The sequence below is a fragment of the Chelonus insularis genome, unplaced genomic scaffold (genome assembly GCF_013357705.1).
Source record: "Chelonus insularis isolate UGA/USDA-ARS -01 unplaced genomic scaffold, ASM1335770v1 contig_384_pilon, whole genome shotgun sequence".
Lineage (NCBI taxonomy): Eukaryota > Metazoa > Arthropoda > Insecta > Hymenoptera > Braconidae > Chelonus > Chelonus insularis.
The window spans coordinates 242508-267501 of NW_023276541.1; the positions used below are offsets into that span (position 1 = coordinate 242508).

General features: G+C 28.9%; 5 protein-coding genes across 8 annotated transcripts; 1 reads left to right on the forward strand and 4 right to left on the reverse strand.

Moving 5' to 3' along the window:
• Positions 1-1692: 1692 nt before the first annotated feature.
• Positions 1693-4854, reverse strand: Zyx (lipoma-preferred partner zyxin). Of its 2 annotated transcripts, none has more exons than XM_035084223.1 (4): positions 4461-4853; positions 4210-4383; positions 2904-3453; positions 1693-2817 (listed from the first exon to the last, which is right to left on the reverse strand). In XM_035084223.1, exons 2-4 carry the CDS (start codon positions 4354-4356, stop codon positions 1805-1807), a joined length of 1710 nt encoding a protein of 569 aa, XP_034940114.1. In that variant the 5' UTR covers positions 4357-4383; positions 4461-4853; the 3' UTR covers positions 1693-1804. The 2 variants fall into 2 exon arrangements, with proteins under 2 accessions (XP_034940114.1, XP_034940113.1); XM_035084222.1 differs by having other exon boundaries at positions 1805-2817; positions 4677-4854.
• A 336-nt stretch (positions 4855-5190) lies between these two features.
• On the reverse strand, positions 5191-7202 carry IFT54 (intraflagellar transport 54). Its single transcript, XM_035084231.1, has one exon. The coding sequence runs from the start codon at positions 7018-7020 to the stop codon at positions 5212-5214; it is 1809 nt and encodes a 602-aa protein (XP_034940122.1). The 5' UTR covers positions 7021-7202; the 3' UTR covers positions 5191-5211.
• Positions 7203-7798: 596 nt separating this feature from the next.
• LOC118067486 (8-oxo-dGDP phosphatase NUDT18) lies at positions 7799-9483 on the forward strand. The gene is made up of 4 exons (XM_035084233.1): positions 7799-8335; positions 8425-8968; positions 9036-9141; positions 9216-9483. Exons 1-4 carry the CDS (start codon positions 8227-8229, stop codon positions 9453-9455), a joined length of 999 nt encoding a protein of 332 aa, XP_034940124.1. The 5' UTR covers positions 7799-8226; the 3' UTR covers positions 9456-9483.
• A 173-nt stretch (positions 9484-9656) lies between these two features.
• LOC118067485 (transmembrane protein 39A) lies at positions 9657-11784 on the reverse strand. Its single transcript, XM_035084232.1, has 7 exons — positions 11298-11784; positions 11076-11215; positions 10903-11001; positions 10725-10834; positions 10387-10639; positions 10056-10263; positions 9657-9977 (listed from the first exon to the last, which is right to left on the reverse strand). The coding sequence occupies exons 1-7, from the start codon at positions 11640-11642 to the stop codon at positions 9723-9725; spliced, it is 1410 nt and encodes a 469-aa protein (XP_034940123.1). The 5' UTR covers positions 11643-11784; the 3' UTR covers positions 9657-9722.
• A 735-nt stretch (positions 11785-12519) lies between these two features.
• LOC118067483 (serine/arginine repetitive matrix protein 2) lies at positions 12520-24494 on the reverse strand. Of its 3 annotated transcripts, XM_035084230.1 has the most exons (13): positions 24356-24494; positions 23810-23905; positions 23523-23691; positions 23258-23332; positions 23112-23169; positions 22677-23029; positions 22366-22608; positions 21309-21824; positions 20424-20674; positions 13833-20305; positions 13438-13766; positions 13174-13325; positions 12520-13038 (listed from the first exon to the last, which is right to left on the reverse strand). In XM_035084230.1, exons 3-13 carry the CDS (start codon positions 23640-23642, stop codon positions 13020-13022), a joined length of 8589 nt encoding a protein of 2862 aa, XP_034940121.1. In that variant the 5' UTR covers positions 23643-23691; positions 23810-23905; positions 24356-24494; the 3' UTR covers positions 12520-13019. The 3 variants fall into 3 exon arrangements, with proteins under 3 accessions (XP_034940121.1, XP_034940120.1, XP_034940119.1); XM_035084228.1 differs by having other exon boundaries at positions 12521-13038; positions 13438-20305; XM_035084229.1 differs by lacking the exon at positions 23810-23905 and having other exon boundaries at positions 13438-20305; positions 24356-24472.
• Positions 24495-24994: the final 500 nt, after the last annotated feature.

Genomic DNA, 24994 nt, shown 5'->3' on the forward strand with positions numbered 1-24994 from the left:
GTAATGATGAAAATCATGAATATATATTAATATACCGTAGATAAGTATCAAATAATCATAATAAATTAATATAGACCTCAATCGGTAGTGAGATAAAAAAAATCTATGGAATATATCCAGCTTGAAATATACACTATAATAATAAAAATGTTTATTCACATTATCGATGAAAAAAAAATAATGATTGGTCGAAAAGAAACTCATTAATAATAAGGCACAATTATTTTGTCCAAAAAGAAAACTAAATTATTAAACAAAACCAATTGATTGTTTTCTTACTATTATCATTTTGGCAATCTATAATTTCACATTAAAAATAAATCCTAAATTTATATATGAAATAATTATATTAAATCATAATAACTATCGATTGATATTTTATTATGATTAAATAACTAAAATAATAGTTTTAAAGATAGTCACTACTATACATAAAAAAGTAATTGATCCATAAGAAAAAGTGATGGTACTATATAGATATAATACTTGTAATAATGATAATAAAAATCATAATAATAGAAATAACAAAGAATGATATGGGTATACTTTATGAATTAAAAATTAAAAATTAAAAATTAATGTAACAGTAAATAAAAAAAAAATACTGATTTATGATAATAAAAACAAAATTGTACTGTGAATAACGAATAAAGAAAAACATACAAATATACATGTAATAAAAAAAATAATATTGATATTATTATTGTTAATAATAATGATAATAATAATAATAATAACAATAATAATATTATATGAAATATTATACTAATAATAATAATAACAGCAACATAAAAACATATATTTAGAACAATACTATAAAAGCAAATAAAAGCAAAATACTTTAAGATAATTAATAATAATAATATTAATAAAATAATGATATTAATTATAATTATAATAAAGCATACTTAATAATGTATAAATAAAAATTAAGAAAAAAATTAATACAAACACAAGTTATGTAGTTGGAATATATGAATAAACAAATAGAGATTGAACAAATAAAAATTATGGAGGGGAAACATAAAATTTCAATTAATAAAAACGAAATGATATGAAAATCAGTAAATAATTAGTATAAAGATGATATCGAAAAAACCTAACAATAAAAATGTAAATCTCTATTAATGATAATAAATTTATTTCCATCTGTAAAATTTTTTATTTCTGCATAGTACACTTGGAAGATTTGTTTTTAATCGAAATCTTTAATTCAATTAATACATGAGTTTCATTTAAGTGGTCTTTATTGTTGTTTATTTAATTGATATAAATATGACACATTTTATTTCAATACTATAATATTATGTATTAATTAGGAGATTAATACTATTTTGATTAATAGTACAACAGTAAATATTTATAAAAGTCGTTAAAAAAGCATCACATTATTTTAGAGGTTGTTTATCATTTAGACCCCCATTTAACATCAATATATAGTTATTCAAATTGATTACATATTAACAATATTTTTTGAATAACTATTTAGAACGGCTTTAGTTACCAATTTTTTATTTTGGTTATTCCACTAATTCATTCCCTAATTAGTGCTTTACATAATACACTGTCAGCAGTTTTTAAACATTTTCATTTATATATAACTTAATATTCATAATACCTTTTATAATTTCGCATTTTTAAAATTTTATAACGGAATATTATTTAACCAGAGACAATTTATAGATCTTATCGTGGTGTCTACAGAATATAATATATTCTTTGAAAGGCCCACCAAAATGAATTTTGCCAACCTCTGGATTTATATTTTATAAGAATCCTTAATTCCAAACATCGGTAATTTATTTTATAGCTCTGTAGTCATATGGGACGTAAGAGCTTGAACTCTTTTAGCATTGCAGCTTTTGCAGAGAACATGATCATCTAGTGGATAACAACCACTTCCTTCAGCATCAGAGGATAATACTAAACCACAATCTTCACATTTATAACATTGAATATGAAAGCTTCTATCAAGTGCAACAACTCGAACAGTTTCATCTTCTCCAGGCTCTGGCATAATAGGCAATTTACAAACACAGCATCTGGGTGCAAATTTCTTGTGGAAGCATTGAATACAGTGAATTTGATTAGTAGCATCAACAGTAAATGGAATTCCATCTAAACTTTGTCCGCAAACAACACAAGTAAAACAAGATGGATGATAAGGCTTTCCAGTCGCTCTCAAAATCCGGTCTAAAATGGGTCTTGTGCAGACACAACATTTTTCTAGAGTATTTAGATAATCTTCTTCACAATATGGCTTTCCTTCAAGTGAATAAAAAGGTTTCCCTTGCAGATTAACTTGACAAACAAAGCAACAAAAGCAATCAATATGAAAGACTTTATCCATAGCAGAACATCCAGTTCCTTCACCTTCTACTTTTTTTCCACAATGCGCACAAATCCCATAGATTTCACTGTCATCTTGACTATCTTCCATCCCTTGAACGAGTAAATCTGTCAGCGTATCAACTTCTTTAACTGGAGATACTTTACTTGGTGGTTGAGAGCTAGCAGATCCATAACCAGAATACATGGAATAGTTACAAGACAATTGTGAAGGTGGCCGAGGATTAATTGGTTCATAAATTGATTCATAAGTTGAACTAGACTGAGAGCTTGGTCCATAAATATCATTTGGATAATCGTGATGGTTTGGTGGATAGTCTGATTGATGATAAGTTGCACGACGCAATTCACTATAACTGGATGAAACTGGACTTGGAGGCGGTGGTAATTCTTCTGGTGGTGGTGGAAATGCATTACCTGTCACACAGGAAATATATTCAGTCGGCTCTGGTGGTGGTGGCAAATCATCTGTTGAAAATTTGAGTTCATTATAATTTTAAAGAAACTTTTAACAAATTGAGATAATATCGAAAATTTTAAAAATTGTTACATACCATGATTATGAGTATTCATTATGTTACAATAAGTATTTTCCGGCTTATTCCATTGAATATTGCTATAAATAATATCCTTTTCTTTTGATTTCATCGGAGTGGGCACTGGAATTGGCACGGCCGGCTCAATATTGCTATAAACTACATTTCTTGTTGTCCGATTAGATCTTTCATCTGTACTTGGTATTTGAGGCGATGGAATATTCTCCCCAATGTTGGAATAATAATTTTTTTCATCATTATAACCACGTTTTCCATCATATTTTTCTCGCAATTCATTTTTATACATGTGTTCATTTTGGTAAAAATTCTCATTATTTGTGTGATAAAAATTATTTGACTGTTGTAAAGATCCAGGAACTGATACAGAAGTTAATGTTGAAGATACTCCAGGGTATACATTTTTGTCAACATTTGGCCGAACATACGGAGAAGGAGAATTAGCATATAGTACACTATTCTGAATGGACTTTTCGTTAGTGACACTATTATTTAAAACTGTACTATATGATGGTGTTGATGGAGCCTTTATAGTATAACTTTGCGGTACCTAGTAATCAAAACATATTTTTATTGAACGTATTCAAGATTTCTTTAAAATTGGAAAGTACAATTATAAAAACTTATTTTAAATAAAAGTGAAAATGATAATAACGTAGTTGCAAATTACCAGCGATGTTTCCATTACCAGCAATGCCAGGACAAATTAATATCATAATAAGTCATATTAATAAGTTCATCATGGAAATTTTTTCATTATTATAATAATTGTAACTGTATACTAAATACACACTATAATTATGTACAATTACCATTTTATGATTCATAAAAAATGTACATATAATTATGTGCTCATTATAATGATTGGAGAATTAGAAGAATTTCAATTGAGGTATATTTTTATGTTTTTCTTTTTAAATGAAAATTACTAAGAGAATATTAAAGAACAAAAGAATTAAGTTGAAAATTTATCTTTCAAAAATGATTAAGATTACATTAATTTAAATTTTTGATTGAAAAATATTCAAGAAAGTCATTTAAAATCAATTTTGTTAAGAGACATTTCGACTGTGATTATCTTTGCAACTTGAGCAACAGTCTTGATTGCATTGGTCAATTTATTTCTAGTAAGAACTTAAGCATATTGAGTCAATAAGAAAGTTCACATATGGTTGACATGATTTGAGTATTCAATTAAATCGTTAATTGAAAAGATTTTCTGTTAGTATATCGTTAGTATAGAGTATTAAAATGTATTTAAATATAAATATTTTAAAAATAGAGTAGAAAAATACAAAATGCTGACCTGTGGTTGAGATTTTTTAGGTTTGGGTGGCACAGCAGGTCCAATTTTTTTCCCTTGTTTAGCAGTCTTATTGATTTCGCTTATATTTCCAGAATCAAGTTGCAAGTTAGCAATTTTTTGTTCCAAATTCCCAACGTTTGACATCATGTTTTTGCAATATATACTCTCTAAAATCTTAAAAAAATAATTTTTATTTGTAATTACCGGAACTCACATTTACATTGTTCAAATGAATTGAAAAATTTAATTACTTTAAGGTTAGAATATGATGTGATAAGTTTTTTTTTCTAATTTATTGTATTAAAGAGCACTATAGCAATTTAAAAAAATTTAAGACTTCTCAAAATGACATAAAATTTACGACTGGAAATTGAGCAAGTTGAGTCATCAAATCTTATCGTTCTTTATTGTACGTATACATAAAGGAAGGGAATTTTAATAAATTCTTTAACGATGATTCTTCGTACTTATCTGCTCCAATAGTATTAAAAACGTAACATTTCCAGTTTCCAAACTTTTAAATAAATTTTCTAATAATTGTATGCAGATTAAAATGCATTTTTATTACATTAATTAATGGTTTTAAAACACACAAATCGGCAGTGAAATTGTTTTTTATACAAGAAAAATACATATGTAAGTCGACTACTGTGATCGATTCTATTGCGCTTGCGTCGTTTCTCTATCCAATAAGAAATGATTAAGAAAATGGGGGAAAGTTACACAATTTTAAACTTCAAATTTTACCAGTTTAATGTTTCAGTATAATACAATCAATAATATAATCAGATAATAATATTTTATTACAAAATAAATCATAAGTAGTGGTCGTTACCAAATTTACTATTATCCGATCACTACTTTGATAAAGAAAGTTTTTTTTAATTTCTTTTACTGATAAATATTTTAATAAAAAAAACTTATATATATATAATATAAATTTGAATTTCAGTAATTCTTAGATTTATAAATCATTCACCAATGTTTTTATTAATTATTTTCTTAATGACCACTCAGAAGCCGAGCGATTTTTTGGTCATTTTTTATGATATTACACTTGGTCTGATGAATTTTTTCAATTTGATCATTAATATTGGCTTCAACTTCTTTTAAAGATTCTTCTAACGGTTTTAATGACTTTTGAGTATTATTTCTCTCAACAATTAATTGTTCTCTTATACTAGCAAACTCGTTTCGACAATCACGTAATTCTCTTTGCATTATCTCAACATCCTCTTGTAGAAAATCGAACAATTTACCTAATGGATTTGTTGCTCGTGTTAACATTTGTATTGTTCCACGTAATTTATCAATTTCTTTAACAATAACATCTCGATCTTTTTTCAATCCTGAGTCCCATTCTATTTCCACTTTATTTGGGATTATTTCAACATTCCCTTCATTCACTAGATCCCTTTGAGTCTCCAAAATCTGTGCTACTAAATGACCATGCTCTTGACCTATTTGTGGGTTATTGAATAAATCTGTACTGTTGATGGGTAGATTATTTTCAATATTTCCACTCTCAATAACCACCATATTATCAGCATCGTCTTCTTTTCCATCGAAATTCTCTACAATCACATTAATATCTGCCATTTGAGTCATCATATTGTTGTCAATAATAAAATCTGGTTTATTTCGTATCTTGGGTGCAGCTGGACGCGCACTTGGTGGACGTGCACTAGGTGGTCTCAACAATGCACTTCTAGCTCGTTTGTTATTTTTTTCAATAGGTTTTTCAGTTGGTTCATCATTCTTTACATCTTTTTCTATTCCAGTGTCTTCTTGAATAATATTTTTAACTTGAAGTACTTTTTTGTCATTCGCTTTATTATCTATTAGTGATGGATTTACGATTTGATCGTCTTCTTTATCATCACTAGAGGTTTTTTTAACTTTATTTTCATTTATTGTTGAAGACTCGTTAATTATATTTGTTTCTATTTTTTCTGATGTTACTATATTTAAAGTATCATCATTTATATTATTATTTCCTTCTGATGATTTTTCAAGCTCATTAATTTCCTTAAGTTCTGTAATTGATTTATTGCCTTCGGCTGTATGATTTTTTTTCACCTTGGGTATGTTATTACTTTCTTTTTTTTTACTTTCTTGTGTTTTAGAGTCTCGTGATGATACTTTTAAGTCTTTTTTCTCTTTATTTGTTTTTCCTATACTTTTACTATCTCTTTCGTTCACCTTAACTTTACTGCTTTTCTCCTTGCTACTTTTTTCTTTTTCTCGATCTTTGCCATCTTTATCTTTTGTCTTCTCTTTAGAGCCACTAGATAATTTTTCATTAGAACCAGGTTTTGATAAAAACTTTTTGGATTTTTCATCACTTGGTGAACGACTATTAAGTTTGGATTTTTTTGAATTACCATCTTTCTTTTTCTGCTGGATTTTTTTATAATAATCAATAGCTTCATCACTGGATACTTTCTTATCTAAAGCTCGCCCAATAGCTTGGAGTAGTTCATTAGTTTTTATTGGTTCTTGTCCTGATACTATTTTAGACGCTCTGACAGAAAGTTCATTACCAGTTATTAGCTTTACAGAATCAATTAACTTGGTAAGATACGTTAATTTTGATTCTTTATCCGTGTAATTTGCACTATTTAATTCTTCTTCATTATATAAATTCTTCAGGAATCCTGTTTCTTTGATAACTGATGAAATTATATCATGAATAAATCTGAATGGTGGTTTTTTTAAAAGTTTTTCTGTTAACGGAGGCTTTTTAATATATTTTCCAAGTAGATCTTGAGTTTTTTTGATAGATTCCTGAAGTTTGATATCTTCGGCCATTATTAGTTAAAAACTAAATATTCACACGCTTACTTTTCTATGTTCTAGCTATTTTTATTATTTTTCTAAAAAACAATTTATTGTCAAAAACGTCTGACATCGAAGTTAATAATAAACGTTATATTTTAATGTTATGTTGACATTGTTGTTTCATTTACGTTTTCATAGCAACATAGAACCAATACAACAATCCAATCCGGAATTGCTATTTGGTGGTGGATTCATGTTTATCATGAATCGTAAGGTATCATGTGAATGTTACTTTATCGACATTTTAATGTCAACTGTTGGTAATTCATCAGTCGCTTGGTTTCAAATGTATTTTAAAAAAATTTTTTTGCATACAAATTGTATTGGATTGTTTAAACATTGTTGTTGTAAAGTTTCGGTATGTTAAAATATATCGAGATCAATTAGCTATTTTATTGAATCAAGTATTGCATCTGCAAATGTAAAGAATAAAACTTGTTACGCACGCTCCAAAACTCATGTAGATCATTCGAGTTAATTTGATAAATAATTGTTATGCTATTCTATTGATAATTTTATTGTCAAATTCTTGAAAATATTGAATTAAATTTTAGTATTATTTATACGTATGAGAAATTCATTGAAAAAATTAGTAATATTAAAAAAAAATAGTAAGATAATTTTGGAACTCTTTAGAGTTTAAATATTCCGCGTGAAAAATTAAAAATCTTTTTAACCAATCCGAAAAGAGAATTTTCTTTTTAACCAATTATCTAACACCTTATAATTAGTGTCGGTAGATAACATATGGTAGTATGTGTAATAAAAACAGGCAAATGCATATGAAGGTGTACATAAAAATAAAAAAAATGTTTTAATTTCTCTAACTTATCCAACGAGAAAGGCATTAGGAGTGTTATTCCATGTAAGAAACTTTATTGAATGCATTAAATCGACTCTAGTGATGACCTAGAATGTAAGAAAGCTTAAGAAAATGGCATGAAATAACTTGTATGCTTTATGAATTTATTTATCTACGTGTCAGTGAATCGAAAATAAAGAGGATAAACGTCATAAGTGATTTGAACACGATGTCTGGATGTTAAAACATATTATTGTAACTTTTTTATTTTGTTAATTTTTTATTGTTTATTTATTACAAAAAAATATTTCTCAATAGTGCATCAGTGTTGAATACAATTTCTTTATTTATTTAAATTATAAATATTTGTAAAAATGCCAGATGCAATTGAAGAAAAAATCCAAAATGTTCTCCAAGCATTGAGCTTAAATGACTCTGAAGAAATTTGTGATTTTACTTTATCTCAGCAAAATGATGCTATTGGTAAGTTCATTTTATTTAATCATATTTCGATGTTTTTTAAATAAAATAGATGATTAATTACAAATTATTCCAAAAATTCATTATTGCAGAAGCAAAAGGAGTGAAACCAACAGTCAGTTCAGATTACGTTCCTATCTGTCAAAAAACAGTTACTTACATCGTTGCTGCAGTGATATTTAATGATAAAGACCAAGTATTAATGGTCCAAGAAGCCAAACCTTCATGTGCTGGAAAATGGTATCTACCGGCTGGTCGAGTAGAACCAAATGAAAATTTATTAGAAGCTGTTAAACGTGAAGTACTTGAAGAAACTGGATTAAAAATGGAGCCAAAATCATTGATTATGGTAGAATGTGCTAGTGGTTCATGGTTTAGATTTGTAATGGCTGGAACAATAACAGGCGGAAATTTAAAAACACCTGACCAAGCTAATGAAGAATCATTACAAGCATCTTGGATTGACAATATTAATGATTTACCATTGAGATCATCAGACATTCTACCATTGATTCAACGAGCACGTGACTTTCATAATGCCGTCAATCCACCTTGGTATGCATCAATTCTTCCGGTTGAAAAATCGTGGAATAAATTATTGCTCAGACTTATCGTGTGTATAAAAAAAAAAGCTACGTAAGTATTGTTTATTGTCTGAATTAAAATACTAAAATTCGATATTATAATTTAAAATTATTTTTAGAAATCGTATGCATGTATTAATATCTGAAAAATCGTATCTTCATTTACCAATGTGCGAAATAAACCCTGGCAAAAATGTACACTCAACACTACATAGATTTATGGTTGTAAGTATCAGAATAATTATAAAAGAAATTGTTTTAAAGTTATTTGTAATCGTTGAAAAAATTTGTTTATTCAGGAAATTTTCGGGGAACAAGTTGCTTCACATCGACCTCACGGTTTATTATCAGTAGAATTCAGTGGAGAAACACAAGGGGATGGATTATGTCTAACGTTATTAGTATCATTCCGTCCTGCATTGGAAGAAGTAAAAATAAATGGAAAATACGTATGGCATGAGATATCAAAAAATATAGCTGATTTAATAGCGGATAGGTTACCGCGTAATATGACAATACCACTAAATGTTATACGCTAATAAATTATTTTGACGGACCGATGAGAAATATTATTTTTAATTTTTAAAATTATTTTTCATTTTTTTAATAAATTATTTATTACACTGTTATTAATATTAAAGTATTTTAATGATGATAATTAATATTGTTATTGTTGCTGTTATAATAAAGTAATTATCACATTATTAACATTATAATCGTAAAACAAAAATATTATTTAATTATTTTTTTACATTATGATAAATCAATATTATTTATATTTATATTCTAATCAAAAATTATAAATATTATTGATTATTATTTATCGCAGCCTGTGTTCTCTCTTGTACAATTTGTTCAGCACGATAAACACGGTAACATACTAAATAATCACGAGCTAATTTAAATAATGTATAATAATAATTTAATATTAGTAGTAACGTCATTGAAAGTATTTGGTACCATTCTACAGTACGAAATAAAATAAATAATTGTGCTGCTATTAATAACAATTGTAAACATAACAGTGAACATATCAACATGGTTGGATTACTAAAGAGAGCCTGAAGGAGAAAAATTCTTATTTTTAAAATTTTTCGAATAAATTTTAATAAATTGTTTATAAACTCAAAATTACTTACATAAAACCTATTATGACTTGAATTACCAGGTTCTGCTGCTGTACAAAGACCTTCTGATCGATATAATTCTTTATTATGTTTAACAAGCGAACCATGAGGCCAAATAACATTATCACTCCATAATTGCGTCGGAAGATGTATATTTCTGCTTTCTACTTTTGACCATTTACCTAAATGTAATGCTGCTCTGTGTAAAACATCGCAGTATCTAAACAAATATATTGATATTTATTTTAGAATGATTGTCAGTCCATAATTTATGTATGTATAAGGTTGTAATTATAGCTAATTTATTTATCTTAAAGAACTTTAGTCGAAGAAAAAATCCTACCTCACGGGGTATGCTTGAGCAAAGTGAGCACTCAATTGTCCTAACCAAAAGAAAACTACATGTTGTACTACCCAACCAATATTAAAATGAAGATGTTGAGGTACAAAAATAATTGGTGCGATTCCACAAACATACGCACTACCTGAAGATGCAAAAAGTGCTCGTTTTAATCGACGATTGAAATCAGAGCGTAAGCTCGATACTTCTGCTCTTATTGTAGATGCATTTAATGAACAATTATGCAAAGGTTTATCTGAAAAATCCATCCAATAATTTATTCTAAAATTAATCTCCAATATTTTAATACATTTGTGTTTAATAAAATATATTATTATTACCAAGTAAAAATTTAGTTTTTCGATCTTCTTTAACATAAAGAGGAGCCGTCGTAATATCAAAAAAAGGCCCTATGTTTACTCCAAACATAAGAAAATATACAGAAATACTCCTAGAAAAATAAAAGATCTTTTAATTGTTCTGATCATACATAATATCAAATGTGGCATGAATACTTACGGATAGCATAGATAGAAAACTTTTATCACATTATGACGCTCACTCATATAATATAGACACCAAGTTAATATTGCTAATATAATTATCAGTAAAACAATCCTGATTGGAACATAGATTTTAATATCAATAATTATTTATCATTTGACGTATATTATTTAATAATAAAATATTACCTAATAAATCTTTGGACGCTTGGCAACCATCTCGCTGGACTAAAAGCATCAATACATCGTCGTAATAGTGCATAAATAAATCTTCTAGCCATCATCGTCAGGATGAATATCATTAAAAAAGGATCTATTAAATAAAAGTTCTACACAAAAAAAAATATATATATATATACATATATTAGTCTATATAAAAAAATTAATTCAATGCATATACGCAAGAATTACCATGCTATAATCATTGTAAGACTGTGGTAACCACCAGACAGTTTTATATAAATTCAAAAATTGCATTAACGCGGCAGCTATTGATATACCAAAAGAAAGAGCTTCAAAAAATAATTGATCATCAACAGGAACCGCAGGAATTGGAACATGTTTTGGAGCTAAAAGTCTATTGTTTATTGATTCACCATATCTTTTCTCATCACTGAATGATGAATTAATATGCGTTGTCGAGGTTACATTTATTGTCGATGATGGTGATTGATTATGAGAATGCGAATGACAAATATTTAATGTTGTACGTCCACTTGAATTGTTTCGACTTGAATTACGTCTTGTACCGGGCATGATTTAATTGATAATTTATCAAATTTTTATTTTTTGTCTACAATTTATTATCATGGTTTTAATAGTGTTTTTTTCAACTACACTTTCCTGTACATATACACATGCTATAAACTTCACACCCATAACAAAATCGTATGTTACCACAAAATCACAAAAACTGTGTAGAGAGACAGCTCGATTATTAAAAAAATTTCAAAATATACATGTGGTAACATCTAGTGAAGTTCATTAGAACACATCTTTCGAAAGGGAGGTAAAATTTAAAAACATACTAATTACTAATTTGTTAATAAATATTAATAAAAGTGATTAATATTATAATTGTATTTAATTACTTTTATTTTTAGTAATAAATTTAATTTCATCGCATATCTTTTATGATTTAAAGTTAATAAATAAATAAATATTAATTGATGTTAGTTAATAATTAGATTGCTTTGATTTTTTAAAATTTAATCTTTATTCTATTTAAAATTATATGTATATTTTTCAACATAAAAATTATTTAAGTATATTTATAATTTTATTTATAACAAAAATTTATTGATGAGATCTTTACTCTTCACAACTTATTTTAGAATTTCTTTGTATTGAATTTTGTATAAATGAATTCTTAATTTCTAAGGATACATATGTATAATTTTATGTTCTATGTGTTTTAATGCACCAAAAATCAATATATAACTATATATAGTATATAAAATATATAAAACATGTTTACGTATATGTGAAACAAAATAGGATAATAATTTATTTTTATATTCTACATGTACTGAATAATAAGACTAATGTTAAATAATACAAGACATTAAGAAATAATATACAGAAATATCGTAGAGTAATAAAAGATATACTTTGCCTTTGATTGACTCTGTTAAAATATGTATATCTGATTTTCAATTTATAATTAATAAACTGTTGTTTTTCAAGGATAAGTTAGGATATTTAAAACGATGATAATACTGAAAACTTAGTTAAAAAGTGTATGAATTTTATAAATTCAGAGTTTCAAGTTTGATAATGATAATAAAATAGTAATAATTTTTTGTTCAATTTATTTTTTTGCTATTTATTAACCTTATAATTTTTATGATAAATAGTAGTTTATATATAACTATGTAAGTTGTCTACATATTAAAATCTAGCAATAATATCGTTATTTTGTATGTTAAAGTGTAGCGTACAGGCTATCTCCAAGATAAATACAAATATTGCGCTTTAATACAATCAATTATTAAGTATTTACATTACATAGAGTAAAAGATCGCTTACATAGCAAAAATGATGATAAATCGATCATAATTTTTATTAATCGTTTGATTGAATTATACATTTGCATTACCATCGATTAAATAATTTACCCTTAAAAATTTTTGATCAACTCCAAATATTTTTCCTACAACATATTTACAAAAATAATAATAATAATAATAATAATAATAATAACAATAATAATAAACAGCAATTATAAGAAAAATAGTAATTTTGTGTGGAGTTGTTTGTTAGTTCATGAAAAATGACAATAACTTACGATGGTCGCAATGCTTTTGACGTTGATGTTGATTTGCCAACTATTTCTGATGGTGTATTTTTGCGTTTATTACTTCTGCATCTTTTGACGTAGGCTTCTATTAATTGAGCAATTTTCTTGGGATTTATTTCTCCTGTTTTATTATGACATATCTGAAAATTAAATATTTTCCTTATTAATCAGTTATAACAAAGATTGTTTGTGAATTTTGTATCATAGAATATTATTTTTAAATATTTAATAAATCAACAAATAATAAATTACCTTGGGCACAGCCTTTCGCATAATATCCTTATATTCTTCTTTTGTGACATGTTTCTTAGTGTAATGTGGTTTTAGTACCAATTTAACTTCTTCAACAACTCGTTCTTGTCGATTGAGTTTTTTCAAAAACTTATCCTTTACTTGCATTTCAACAGCCGAACTTGGCAAGTCATCCAATATTTGAAGTTGATTTTCATCCATACGTACTCCCACTTTAGAGTTACTATTTCTTTTCCTTTTTTCAGTAGACTTTTTGATACGAAGTTTATTCGAACCTCCTTTAAGAACTGGAGATGATCCAAATAGCGCATCAAAAGCGTCTTTTTTATCTGAAATATTTCTATTTACTTTTGACGAATTATTAACATTGTTACTACTAATAGTTTTCGTCGTACTAGATATACCAGTTGCTGATGACAGTCGTGGAGGACTATGATGATTTCTAGCAGGACTTGGAGGATCAAAAATTCCATCACTTAAACTTGATCCTGGCGAGTAAGGTGAAGATGTATCAACAGCACCCATGTCATTACCAGTATCCATAGATACTTCACTGCCATTATTTGCAAGCATTGAACTATTTCTGTTACTACCCGGTTTTGAATTTCTTGAATTAACTGGCAAATTTTTCCCACCACTTGAAAATACGTTAGAAAGTGGAGGAACTCGATCATTTGTTCTTTGTTGCTTCAATTGACCACTTGGTGAGAGTCGATTTATTTGACAAGAATTTCTTTGAGCAACATTGAAGCCAGATGGTGGATTATTTAAATTAAAAATACCACTTCTTTGAACTGCAGCAGCAACAGTTGCCAATACAGGATTTATCGTTGTAAAGCAGTTCAAGTTTGATGAAGAAACTGGCATTTGATTTGCATGATCTTTAAATAATTGATTATCCATTGCTTTTGTTACATCAGATCTCATATCATGAGTTTTGATTGGAGAACTCACATTTTTATCCGGTGATATTGCTCTTTTGATTGTCACCATAGATATTACCTTTGGTTTTTCACTCTCAGGCTTTTCATTATTTGACATTAAAGTAGATTCATTGTGTTTTTGTTCACTGCTTAGAGTTTCTTCAATACTTGGAGTTGGTGATCGAGATTTAGTTGGATCAAATGGATCATAAACATCAGGAGACTCTAGAGGAGAAATTGGTGGTTCAGGAGGAGTATTAGGACCAATTTTACCGCCTTCCATTGCTTCTGAATTTTTATTATCACTTTTTGAAGATTTTTTTTCGCTATTTTCTAATTCACCTTCTTTCCTTTTAGTATTATCATCATCTTTTTCTTTACTTTCTCCCGTCCTTTTATCTTCACTTTCCATTAATACTCTTTCTTTGTCTCCATCAAGTCCTAATTCTAATTCTCTATCTTCTTCATCTTCATCATCATCTTCATCTATATCTGCCTCGAGACTATCTTTTTGTACTTTTGAATCTTTCTTTCCATTCGGTCTTTTTTCTCCTTCTAAATTATCTAAACCTTCATTTTTACTTCCATCTTGATTTTGTTCTTTTCTAAGTATATCTTGTATTTGGTCTTCATTTAAATCTGCATTTCTTTCTGAATCGTCACCATCTTCAAACATATCTATCTCTCCTTTTTCTTTTGATCCTCTCGAGACTTTACTTGATAATATCCTATTGCTATTAGTATTGATCCTTTCGTCAATCTCCATTTCATCATCTTGATCAATATCAAATAATGGATGCAAAGTAATTTGACGCATTGAACTTGGCTGTTTATTGATACAAAATTTAACTTGAGGTTCTGGCGGTGTTTTAGGTCCTTGCATCATGAACTGATCCAACTCCAATGATATAGAACGCTTCTGTTGCAATTGTTTGTACTGCTGTTGGAATAACTGTTGATGGTGTTCTTGTTGTTGTAATCCTTTGTCGTCTCCTTTAGCTAACTGTTTCATGTCTCCTGGTTGAACAACAAAACCAAACGTTCTTTGTTGATCATCACCATCGTCGTCGTCATCATCATCATAACCACTATTCTTTTGTCCAACTTTTCCTATAATATTGTCAACATTATTGTCATTAGAATTACCATTGATTTTACCAGCCTCACCAACATTATTACTGCCATTAAGACAATTATTAGAGTCATTAACCGCATTACTATTATTAAGACTGTTACTGTTATTGTTATTACTATTATGATTATTTCTTTCATCATTATTATTGCTATTAACGTTAACATTGCGGCCATCATTATTCTCATTATCATCATCACTGAGAACAATTACATCTTGCGGAGAAAGAGTTTGTTCACGGAATGGTGATTGATCTAAATCAATAACAGCAACAGGTTTTTTAGTTGCAGCAATTTCAGCTGCTTTCGATTTCTTCTTCTTGTCTCTTTTATTAAGCTTTGGTGATCTTGATCTTTTTTCTTTAGATCTATCTTTCTTTGGCTTTTTACTAAGCGGTTCATCTGTTCGAATTGGATCACGACGACGGCGTTTAGTAGTTGTAAGAAGTGGTAAAGTATCTGTTAAAGTTGTAACATTATTTGATTGGCTAGTTACATTATCATTATTGAAACACACGCTTACTAAAATATTATCACCACTTGCAAAAACTGCTTTTGATGGTGGAGGGGTTCGATTTCGTTTACCACTAACCTTGCGACGTTCTAAATCACGTGATTTTTTCCTTTCTTTAGCTTCTCTTCTTTTATCCTTTTTCTTTTTATTTTTATTAGCATCTTTATTACGAAGTATTACAGTTAAATTTTTCGGAGATACAACACCATCAATTGGAGCACCAACAGAGCTAGTAACTACTGCTGAAGATGATCCCAAATTACCCGCATTACCGAGAGAACTTAATAAAAGTGATGATTGAGAAGGTGGAGATGAAGGTGGTAATGCTAAGGATTGGGATACTCCTAATTCATCAAGTGAACTTGATGGTGACCAGCCGTGAGACGGCATAATATGATCATTACGTTGTTTATCAATTGGAGTTCGTGAACGCGATCTTGACCATGAAGGAGTCCACTGAGCACTCCAAGACGTTGGTGCTGCTGCATTCATTAATTGATCCTTATCTGTTCTGATACTAAATGGACTTGGGTCCATTGCTTTATTATTCCAACTCCGATAATTTCTTTCACGAGAATATGATCTGTCTCTCGATCTTGATCTATCCGTGAACATATTAGTATTTGAAATAGTCATTTTTCTCTTTATCCGTTTTTTGTTTAATGATTTAGATACTTTGGCAGACATCATGCTCTTACTCCTCGATCGTTTTCGTCGTCTTGAGTGGCTTCGTGATTTATGCTTTTTTGATTTATCCTTCTTTCTTGATCGCGATTTAGACCTTGATTTTGAGCGTTGTCTTGAACGTGAACGGGACCTTGAACGTGACCATGAACGTGACCGTGACCGATGCTTTCTCGATATGGATTTCTTTTTATTTCTTCGTCCAAGGCGTTGATTCGATGATGATCTACGGCTACGTCGAATTGTTAGAGACCTAGAGCGTCTTCTGGACAATGAACGTCGATCACGAGTTAATGATTTTTTTCTACCCCGTGATGTTGATTGTTTATATGATGGAGATCGGTCTCGAGACCAAGAGCGTTGATAGTGTCTTGACCAAGATCTACTACACCGTAAATTCATCCTTGGTGAGTATGATCGGCTTAATCGTTCACGAGAATGAGATCTTTTATTACTTTTTTCTAAACTTCTACTACGTGATAAACTTCTTGATAAACCACGAATATCTCTACCATATTCGTCTTTCCTAGGACGAACGGGTTTTTCTGCTACTATTTTTCTTACATCATACCGTGGTAATTCTTTTCTTTTAACTTTCTTTTTGTCCGTTTCATCTTTTTTCTTTTTTATTTTTTCTTTACTCTTATCTCTATTTTTACTTTTATCTTTTAGAAATTTCTCTTTATCCTTATCTTTTTCTTTATCTTTTTCTTTCTCATTAAATTCTGTACTTTTCATTTTTTCACGATACTGACGTTCTTTATTATTTTTAGAAATCTTTTTCCATGCAACATGATTTTCAGATGATATATTCTCTTTATTTTTTTCAGTATCCTTACACTTGTCCCTTTTATCTTTTTTCTTTTTATGACCATCAGAATCTTCTATATCTGATAATTTGTCACTTTGTTTTTTACCACTAGATTTATTATCATCGGCATCATTATCATTCTTGTTCTCTTTCTCTTGTCGTTCGCTTAAAAGTAATAATTCATCTTCAAAATTAATTGGCTCATCATTTTCAGAAATTGCTTCTGTACCTAATCCAGCATAGTCTATTGGAGTAGCACAACTAACATCCAAATCATCAGTTGATCGGTCTTTAGTAGGGGGTGTAATTGGTTCTAAACCACTATCATAAGGAGATTCATTATTTTCATCTTTATCATCTTTTTCCTTTATTGGCATTTCATCTTTACACGGCGTGTAAGCACCATCAGAATCCCAATTATCAACACTAATATTTTTATCATCGTCATTATCTTTATCAATAGTATTTGATGACTTATCTGGTTCTTTTTCCAGTTCAATATCAGAATGGATCATCGAATCTATTGATATATTTTCCGATTGACTTTTATCTATTTCCGTTTCATTATCATCATTAGTGACCTTCAATTTATCATCTTCATTATGAGACGATATATCTCCAGAAGTATTTTTTAATTCTTCAACATTTGTTTGATCAGATACTTGAACATCAGCAATACTTTTACCTTTATCATTTTCTTCTTGATTACTTTTAACCTCTTTTATATTAAATTCTTCCACTTCATACTCACCATCTTTTTTTTCATCGTCTTTTTCTTTTTCTATTTTTTCAGAACTATCATTGTCACTTTTAACAACAACACTGCCTTCACAATTTTTCTTATCATCACTCTCATCACTTTTCGATTGATTATCAGAAACTGTATCGTTTTTCACACGCTCAAATTTCTTTTCTTTAGATTCTTTTTCTTTTTCTTTCTCCAGTACATTGGGTTTCTCAATATTATCATCAAGTTCATCACGTATACTACATAATTTATTATTTAATTTAAATTTACTACCAATTTTAAAAGTTATTTTTCCTCGAGCATCAATAGATAATTTTTTTGGTGGAATTTTACTTAATGTCTGACGTTCTTTTTGTAAAGATTCAATATATGGGTCTGAAGGTTCCGGAATATCCGTCAAATCACAAGCTTGTACGTCAGCAACAATAATATCATCATCATCTGGTATACTGGGTGGCATTGGAGGTGGTTCTAAAGGTCCTATTTGCTGAGTTAATTCTTGTTCAGTATGTCTGGCAACATCCATAGTTTCTGAAGAGTAAATAGAGAAATTCGGACAATCTGATTGTGAATTGTTATCATCTTCATCATCAGATACGTCTAAACGAAGAAGTCCCGTATTTAATTCGTCAAGTTTATTAGATGAATCAATTGGTGGTAAATCTGGTGGCATAGGGGGTGGTTCTAAAGGCAGTGTAGATGAATCAATGTTCTTCGGATTTATTTCATTATTATCACCTTTATCATGTTTATTTTTCGTACTATCATTACTATCACTATCAATAACCGAAAACGGATCATATTTATCATCTGTTTTCATTTCATTCGTTTCTGTATCACCAGACTCTTTTGGAGTATCGTCTATCACTAAATCATTTTCGTCACTTTCATTTTCATTGTCACTTTTCATATTATCTTCAAAATCTAACAAGTCCGATGGTGGAACTGGTGGAGGTAATAATGCTACTACATTTTCACCATTATTTTCATTATCACAATTTGTTTTGGCTGTATCTGCGGATTTATTAACAGGAATCTCCATATCACTATAAATATCACACTCCTCTCCATCTGCTGGTTGTTCTGGTTGAACAGCTGCCAAAGGTTCACTTGAAACAGATTCGTTGAGTGTAGGTGAAGTGTCAGCAAGATTTCCTGTTTCCTGTTCAGCTTCTGAGTTAACGTTTACTGGTGTTAAAGGGGAAGATGATACTTCAGTTGAATTCAGATTATTCGAAGCTGTGTCTGGAGCAGCTGAAGTAGTATTACTAACAAGTGGAAAATTATTTATGTGAGAAAAATTGGAGTGTTGTGATTGATTTAGCGATCGAAACGGTCCTGATCTGTCAGAATTAAATCGTCGTTGTCGACCGTTATTATTACGAAAATTATTACGGCCTCTGAATGGTGGCATTCCAGGTCCTGGAGGTAGTCTCCGATTATCAAAATTTGGCCTAAAATCATTCATGGATGGCGGTGGTGGTCTAAAATCTCCATAACCAAAATCATTTCTTGATCCTGAACCACCATAGTTTTGTTGTCCACCACTTGAATAAGAGTCTCGTATACTATAATCATTTCTATTATGATTCCTATTGTAATAATTGCCTCTAAAATTTCCTCCGTCAGCGTTATTATTATTTCCACTTCCTCGTGAATTATTATATAAAGGTGCTTGAACTATGTCCACTGAACTGATAGTTGTAGAGACAATTGTATTTTCAATTTCTGGACTATTGGTAATCCTACTATCTTGTGAAGCATCATTACTTCTAACAATATCTTTTTCTTGATCAGGTATAATCAGAGTGCCGTCAGCTTTGAGTGTTATTTTCTTTTCTTTTGAATGCCACAACTTTTGACTATTAATAATATTTGTGATTAAATCCGTAGCTGGTTGAGGTTCATCTCCTGTAGAAGTAGAACTTGTAACACTTTTGAGAGCCAATCGTCGTCTAATTGTATTTATTGATGATACACCTCGATGTTGAATACCAACAATGGAACCAGTATCGACACCATTGTCTTGTCTCACAGAACTCATTTCATCATCTGACCTAGAAAAATAAATTTGATTGTAATTATTTAATTTAAATATATGCATTATTTTTTTTTATTTTGATAGTATAAATTATTAATGAGAATTTAATTAATTCATAACTAATGAATACTTACCCTGAAGGTGAATAATCTAAAGCAAGATTATTTCCAAATAAATTGAGTTGTGGAATGCCAGCACGGTACCTTGCATTAGAGATTTCAGATCGTTGAGATCCTGGTAATTGTTTTGTTAGACTAAATCCAGTAGAATTCATTCCTCCAAGTTTTCTAGCCATGCTTAATGTAAGAGCTAATCGTTTTCTCACAGCCTTGATGTTGTCGAGCTGACAAAAAAGTTTACGACGCATCGATTTTGTTTTTCGCTTCTAAAAAAAGAAATAAAGAACTCTTCAAAATAACATTAAGTTGATTGGACAACAAATAGTTAAGTAACAATTCAATAGAAATAATTTTTAGTTAAAACAATGAGCGGAATTTCATGCTATAGGCATCTTGAATAATTTTCGGACTGGGAAAAAAACATTAGCAAACTATACTTGAATGTTGAATTTATTTACTCATGTATTCGACTTATCAAACATTTTCAATTAGTAACCATTAATTTATAGTGAGTAAGTAATAATTTACAATCATTGGTACATTTAACATAAATTCACATGTCTTATGACATTATTATCTAAATTAGTAGTTTTATGAACGAACAAAATATTACAAACGCCAATTTGAGATTAAAATTCACTATAACAATTAATTTTTTGATTTTTTAAGATTAATAGATACGTATCACTGTTGTATCCTTAATTAATTTGGTCAAATTAACTTAAGAGCGAATACATTGAGTTTATTAAAAACATTGGAAGTCATAATTTAAACTAATTGGAAGGAAAAATAGCAATTGATGATGTGTTATATTTGTATATAAGGATAAAGTGATGTTGAAAAATTCATTAATTTTTTAAAAGAAAGTCATAAATTATGAAATTACGTTGAGTTTGGTACCTTACGGGATTTTACTGTTCGCTTCTTACGTTTCCGGCTTGTTTGGCGTGATTTAACTTTGACATAGGTCACTATTTCCTGTTCTTCACCGTCAGTATTGTATTCTCTGATGTATACTTTTTGATGATGTAATTTATTATCACTCTTTGTTTTATGACCTCTTTTTTTTCGACTAGATGTTTTACGGCTCTTAGATTTAGTGGTAGTGCGTCTAGATGGAATAGTACCAGAGGCTCGACTATTTTCCGAAATTGAGTCTAATCCAGATGAAGTTGATGGCTGATCTGGATCAAATGTACGTGGATTTGCACGATCACTCGTTCTATTGCGATCAGCATGAACGCTAGCACGTACACGTTCTGATTGACGTGTTCGTGGAATAAGTCGTTGTCGTGAATGAAATCCAAAAATTGGATCAAAAGGTGCAGTAAATCCTAGACGTCTTCGTCCATAAGTCTGTCCAAGGAGCCTTGCTTCTGCAATTATGTCTGGTAACTCATTGAAATCTTGTTGGATCTATAAAAATGTCATAAAAAGATTTAGTTTCTATTACATTGAAATAATAATTAAAGAAAGTAGTTTATTTGTTACAAAAGTCTCGCTATAAATATTTTTGTTAGTATTTTTCATTTAACTGTTATTTTTTTAAAAATAGTGTAATCAGAAATTATTATTCAAACTTTCACGTTTTACGAACTATATGTAGCTATTAAAAGAGATTAAAAGCTTGATATTTTTACGAGCGATGTTTATTTAATAATATTTGTCTATTACCAAGAAGAATTATCCAATGTTAAATAAAGAATTATTACAGAAGAATATTAACGATTTATGGCAAATGGTATGAATATTTGAATTAGCTTATTGATTTACCATCCATAAAACTGTTCTTTATAAATAAATCATTTCATCATTTGTTATTAATCTAACTTATTATTTAGAATAACTGAATAAATATCTAGGTGAGTATATTTGGTAAAAAAAATGTTACAAAAACTTAATAAATACAAAGGCCTTTGTAACGATAAATGAATAATATCATTTGTTTAAAACCTACCATTTCAGTGAGATCTTGATTTTGTTCGATTATACGTGAGCACCCTGGACAGAACCATTCTTCGATAGGAACCTGATCCATTGGTGGTGTTAAACACTCTAAATGGTAACCCGAATCACAACCATCACACAATAACAGACGATCTTCACGATCACCCTGATGACAAACTTCACATAGCGTAGGATTTTCTTGCACTGGTTCCTCTACCGTAGATCTTGGTTCTACAGGTATAACATTCGTAACCTATAAATATTTGATATAAATGAAAATTTCAACAAAATAATTAATCTTATTAACTAATTTTGACATACCTCTCCATCTATTCGTGCTTTAACATGGATGGTGTTGAACTCTAAGCGGTCTACTGGGCAAGTGTTAATATTTCTACTCCATTCATTTATGCATAACAAACAGAAACAATGATCACAGGAAGATGGTATTCCTATTTCTTGTTTGCGAAAAGATAATAAACAAATAGGACATTTTTCTGATTGGCCATCGCTTTCGTCAGATTCTGCACCTTCTGGATGACTATCAGTTGATTTAGTAGTCTTTTTAGGTTGTTTTTGAACATTTTTAGATTTTTTTGGCGACGTATTATCTGAACTATCACTACTGCTTTCCCAATCTGATTCCCACTCACTGTCAGTACTATCAGAAGCGACTAATGATTCGAAAAAATTAAAGAAATTAATTTTTCTAATAAATAATATTGAAATATTTTTTATTAACTATTTATTTCTTACTGAATACTGATGTATCACTTGCACAACTGCTGGAACTCATATCATCATCTTCCTCCTCCTTAAAAGTAGTAGAAAACAATAGAAATATTAATGAAAATACATGATTAGTGAAATAGTCATAATCTATGGATAATTTAACGACTTACGTGGTTTTTTCGTTTTAATGATTTTCCTTTTTCGATGTTTACATCTTCATCACTACTATCATCACTCAAGACTTTCTATAAAAATAAAAATATATAAGTTATTAACTAATTCGTAAAATCTAAATCACTTGAATTAATTATAAAATTGCACAAAACCTCAATGATGATCCAATTTAATAGTTAACCTAATTCTAAATTACTGTTTTTTATTTAAGACTAAATAACGATATATTTTCTTCTCATTTAAAAATATTTAATAACTCACTTTTGATCGACATTTGCGATTAACTTTAACTACAAACGAATCATCACTGCTTTCACTGTCAGATATACGACATCTAATTCGTTTTGATGGTTTTGGGATATGATCACTGTCACTTGCCATTTTCAAGTGATGATTATTCAGCTAACGATTATGAACATCCTTTAGATAACTATAATCAATAAACAATAACAATATAATTATCTTATTAACATATACTTTCAATAACAAACAAATGGCGTACAATAATAATGGCTATGATTATAATAACAATAATAATAACCACAAACCATTGATATTATTATGATGCTGTGTTATATTATAACGAATTTTCTCTTGTTTAATATTTTCTTTGTTGTAAATGATGTAACTTGCTGATGAACAAACTGAAAAATTATTAAATAATTAGACATGTCTGTAAACAATTATGAAATGGAGTAAATGTTTAAAAATTACATATTTGTCCAATTTTATACAGTTATATACATTTTTAAATATTATTAATAATCTTATTAGCATGTTAAATTATTATTTATCCTTTTATCATCTTCAAGAAGATTTTCTGTTGTATATAAAACGCTCGATGCTCTAAAAACTGATAGCATTTCTTTTCAATTATAAAGAAAACCGCAGCATTTCCGTAATAATATATGAAAGTCGATACTTTATGTTTTAATAAATAAATAAGTAATTTAAAAATATCACAATTATTAAAAACATTTTATGGTAGATGTATCAGAAAAGAAATAGTAGAAAACTTTCAGTCAACTTAGTCTGTAAATTGTTTACTATTTGTGCGGATTGAATTTCAATATTTACTTAATTAAATAACTTACGGATATATATTATTGATAACACAGTGATTTTAAACAATATTACAAGTAAAATGACAGCCGAGAGATACGCTAACTTGATCTGCCCAATCTTCAGACATCTTAGTTACTCACGACGCCAATTTACGACGTTGCAATATTTATCCTTTTAAGATGGCGACCACCATGGTATTAAGTGAATTCTTCAATCAACTAAAATACTTATTTGACAACAATTGAAAAATTATTTGCTGATCTCTTCGATATGTTGTTTTACAAATAAGTTAATTACATGTATTTACAACTAAAAATATCTTTGATATTTATTAATCAAGAATATGGTATAATTTTTTTTCTCCAAAAAATACAGGAAACACAGATGAGTAATTTGACTCACGTAGACACTTTCAGACTACTACTTCCGCATCTGCGCAGTAAATTTTCCCAAGAAGAGCGAATCGATTGTAAGATACAAATAAATACTAAGTAAATTACTGATTTATCTAGATATTTTAATATATATGTACACTAAATAATTAAGTAATACATGATAGTTAACCAACACAGTTTTAATTGGGTAAAGGCAAATTATGTGAGATTGTATTCAACTTCAACTTGGTAATAAAGTAAATGAAGTTTTATGTCTTTGGAACTTTATAAATA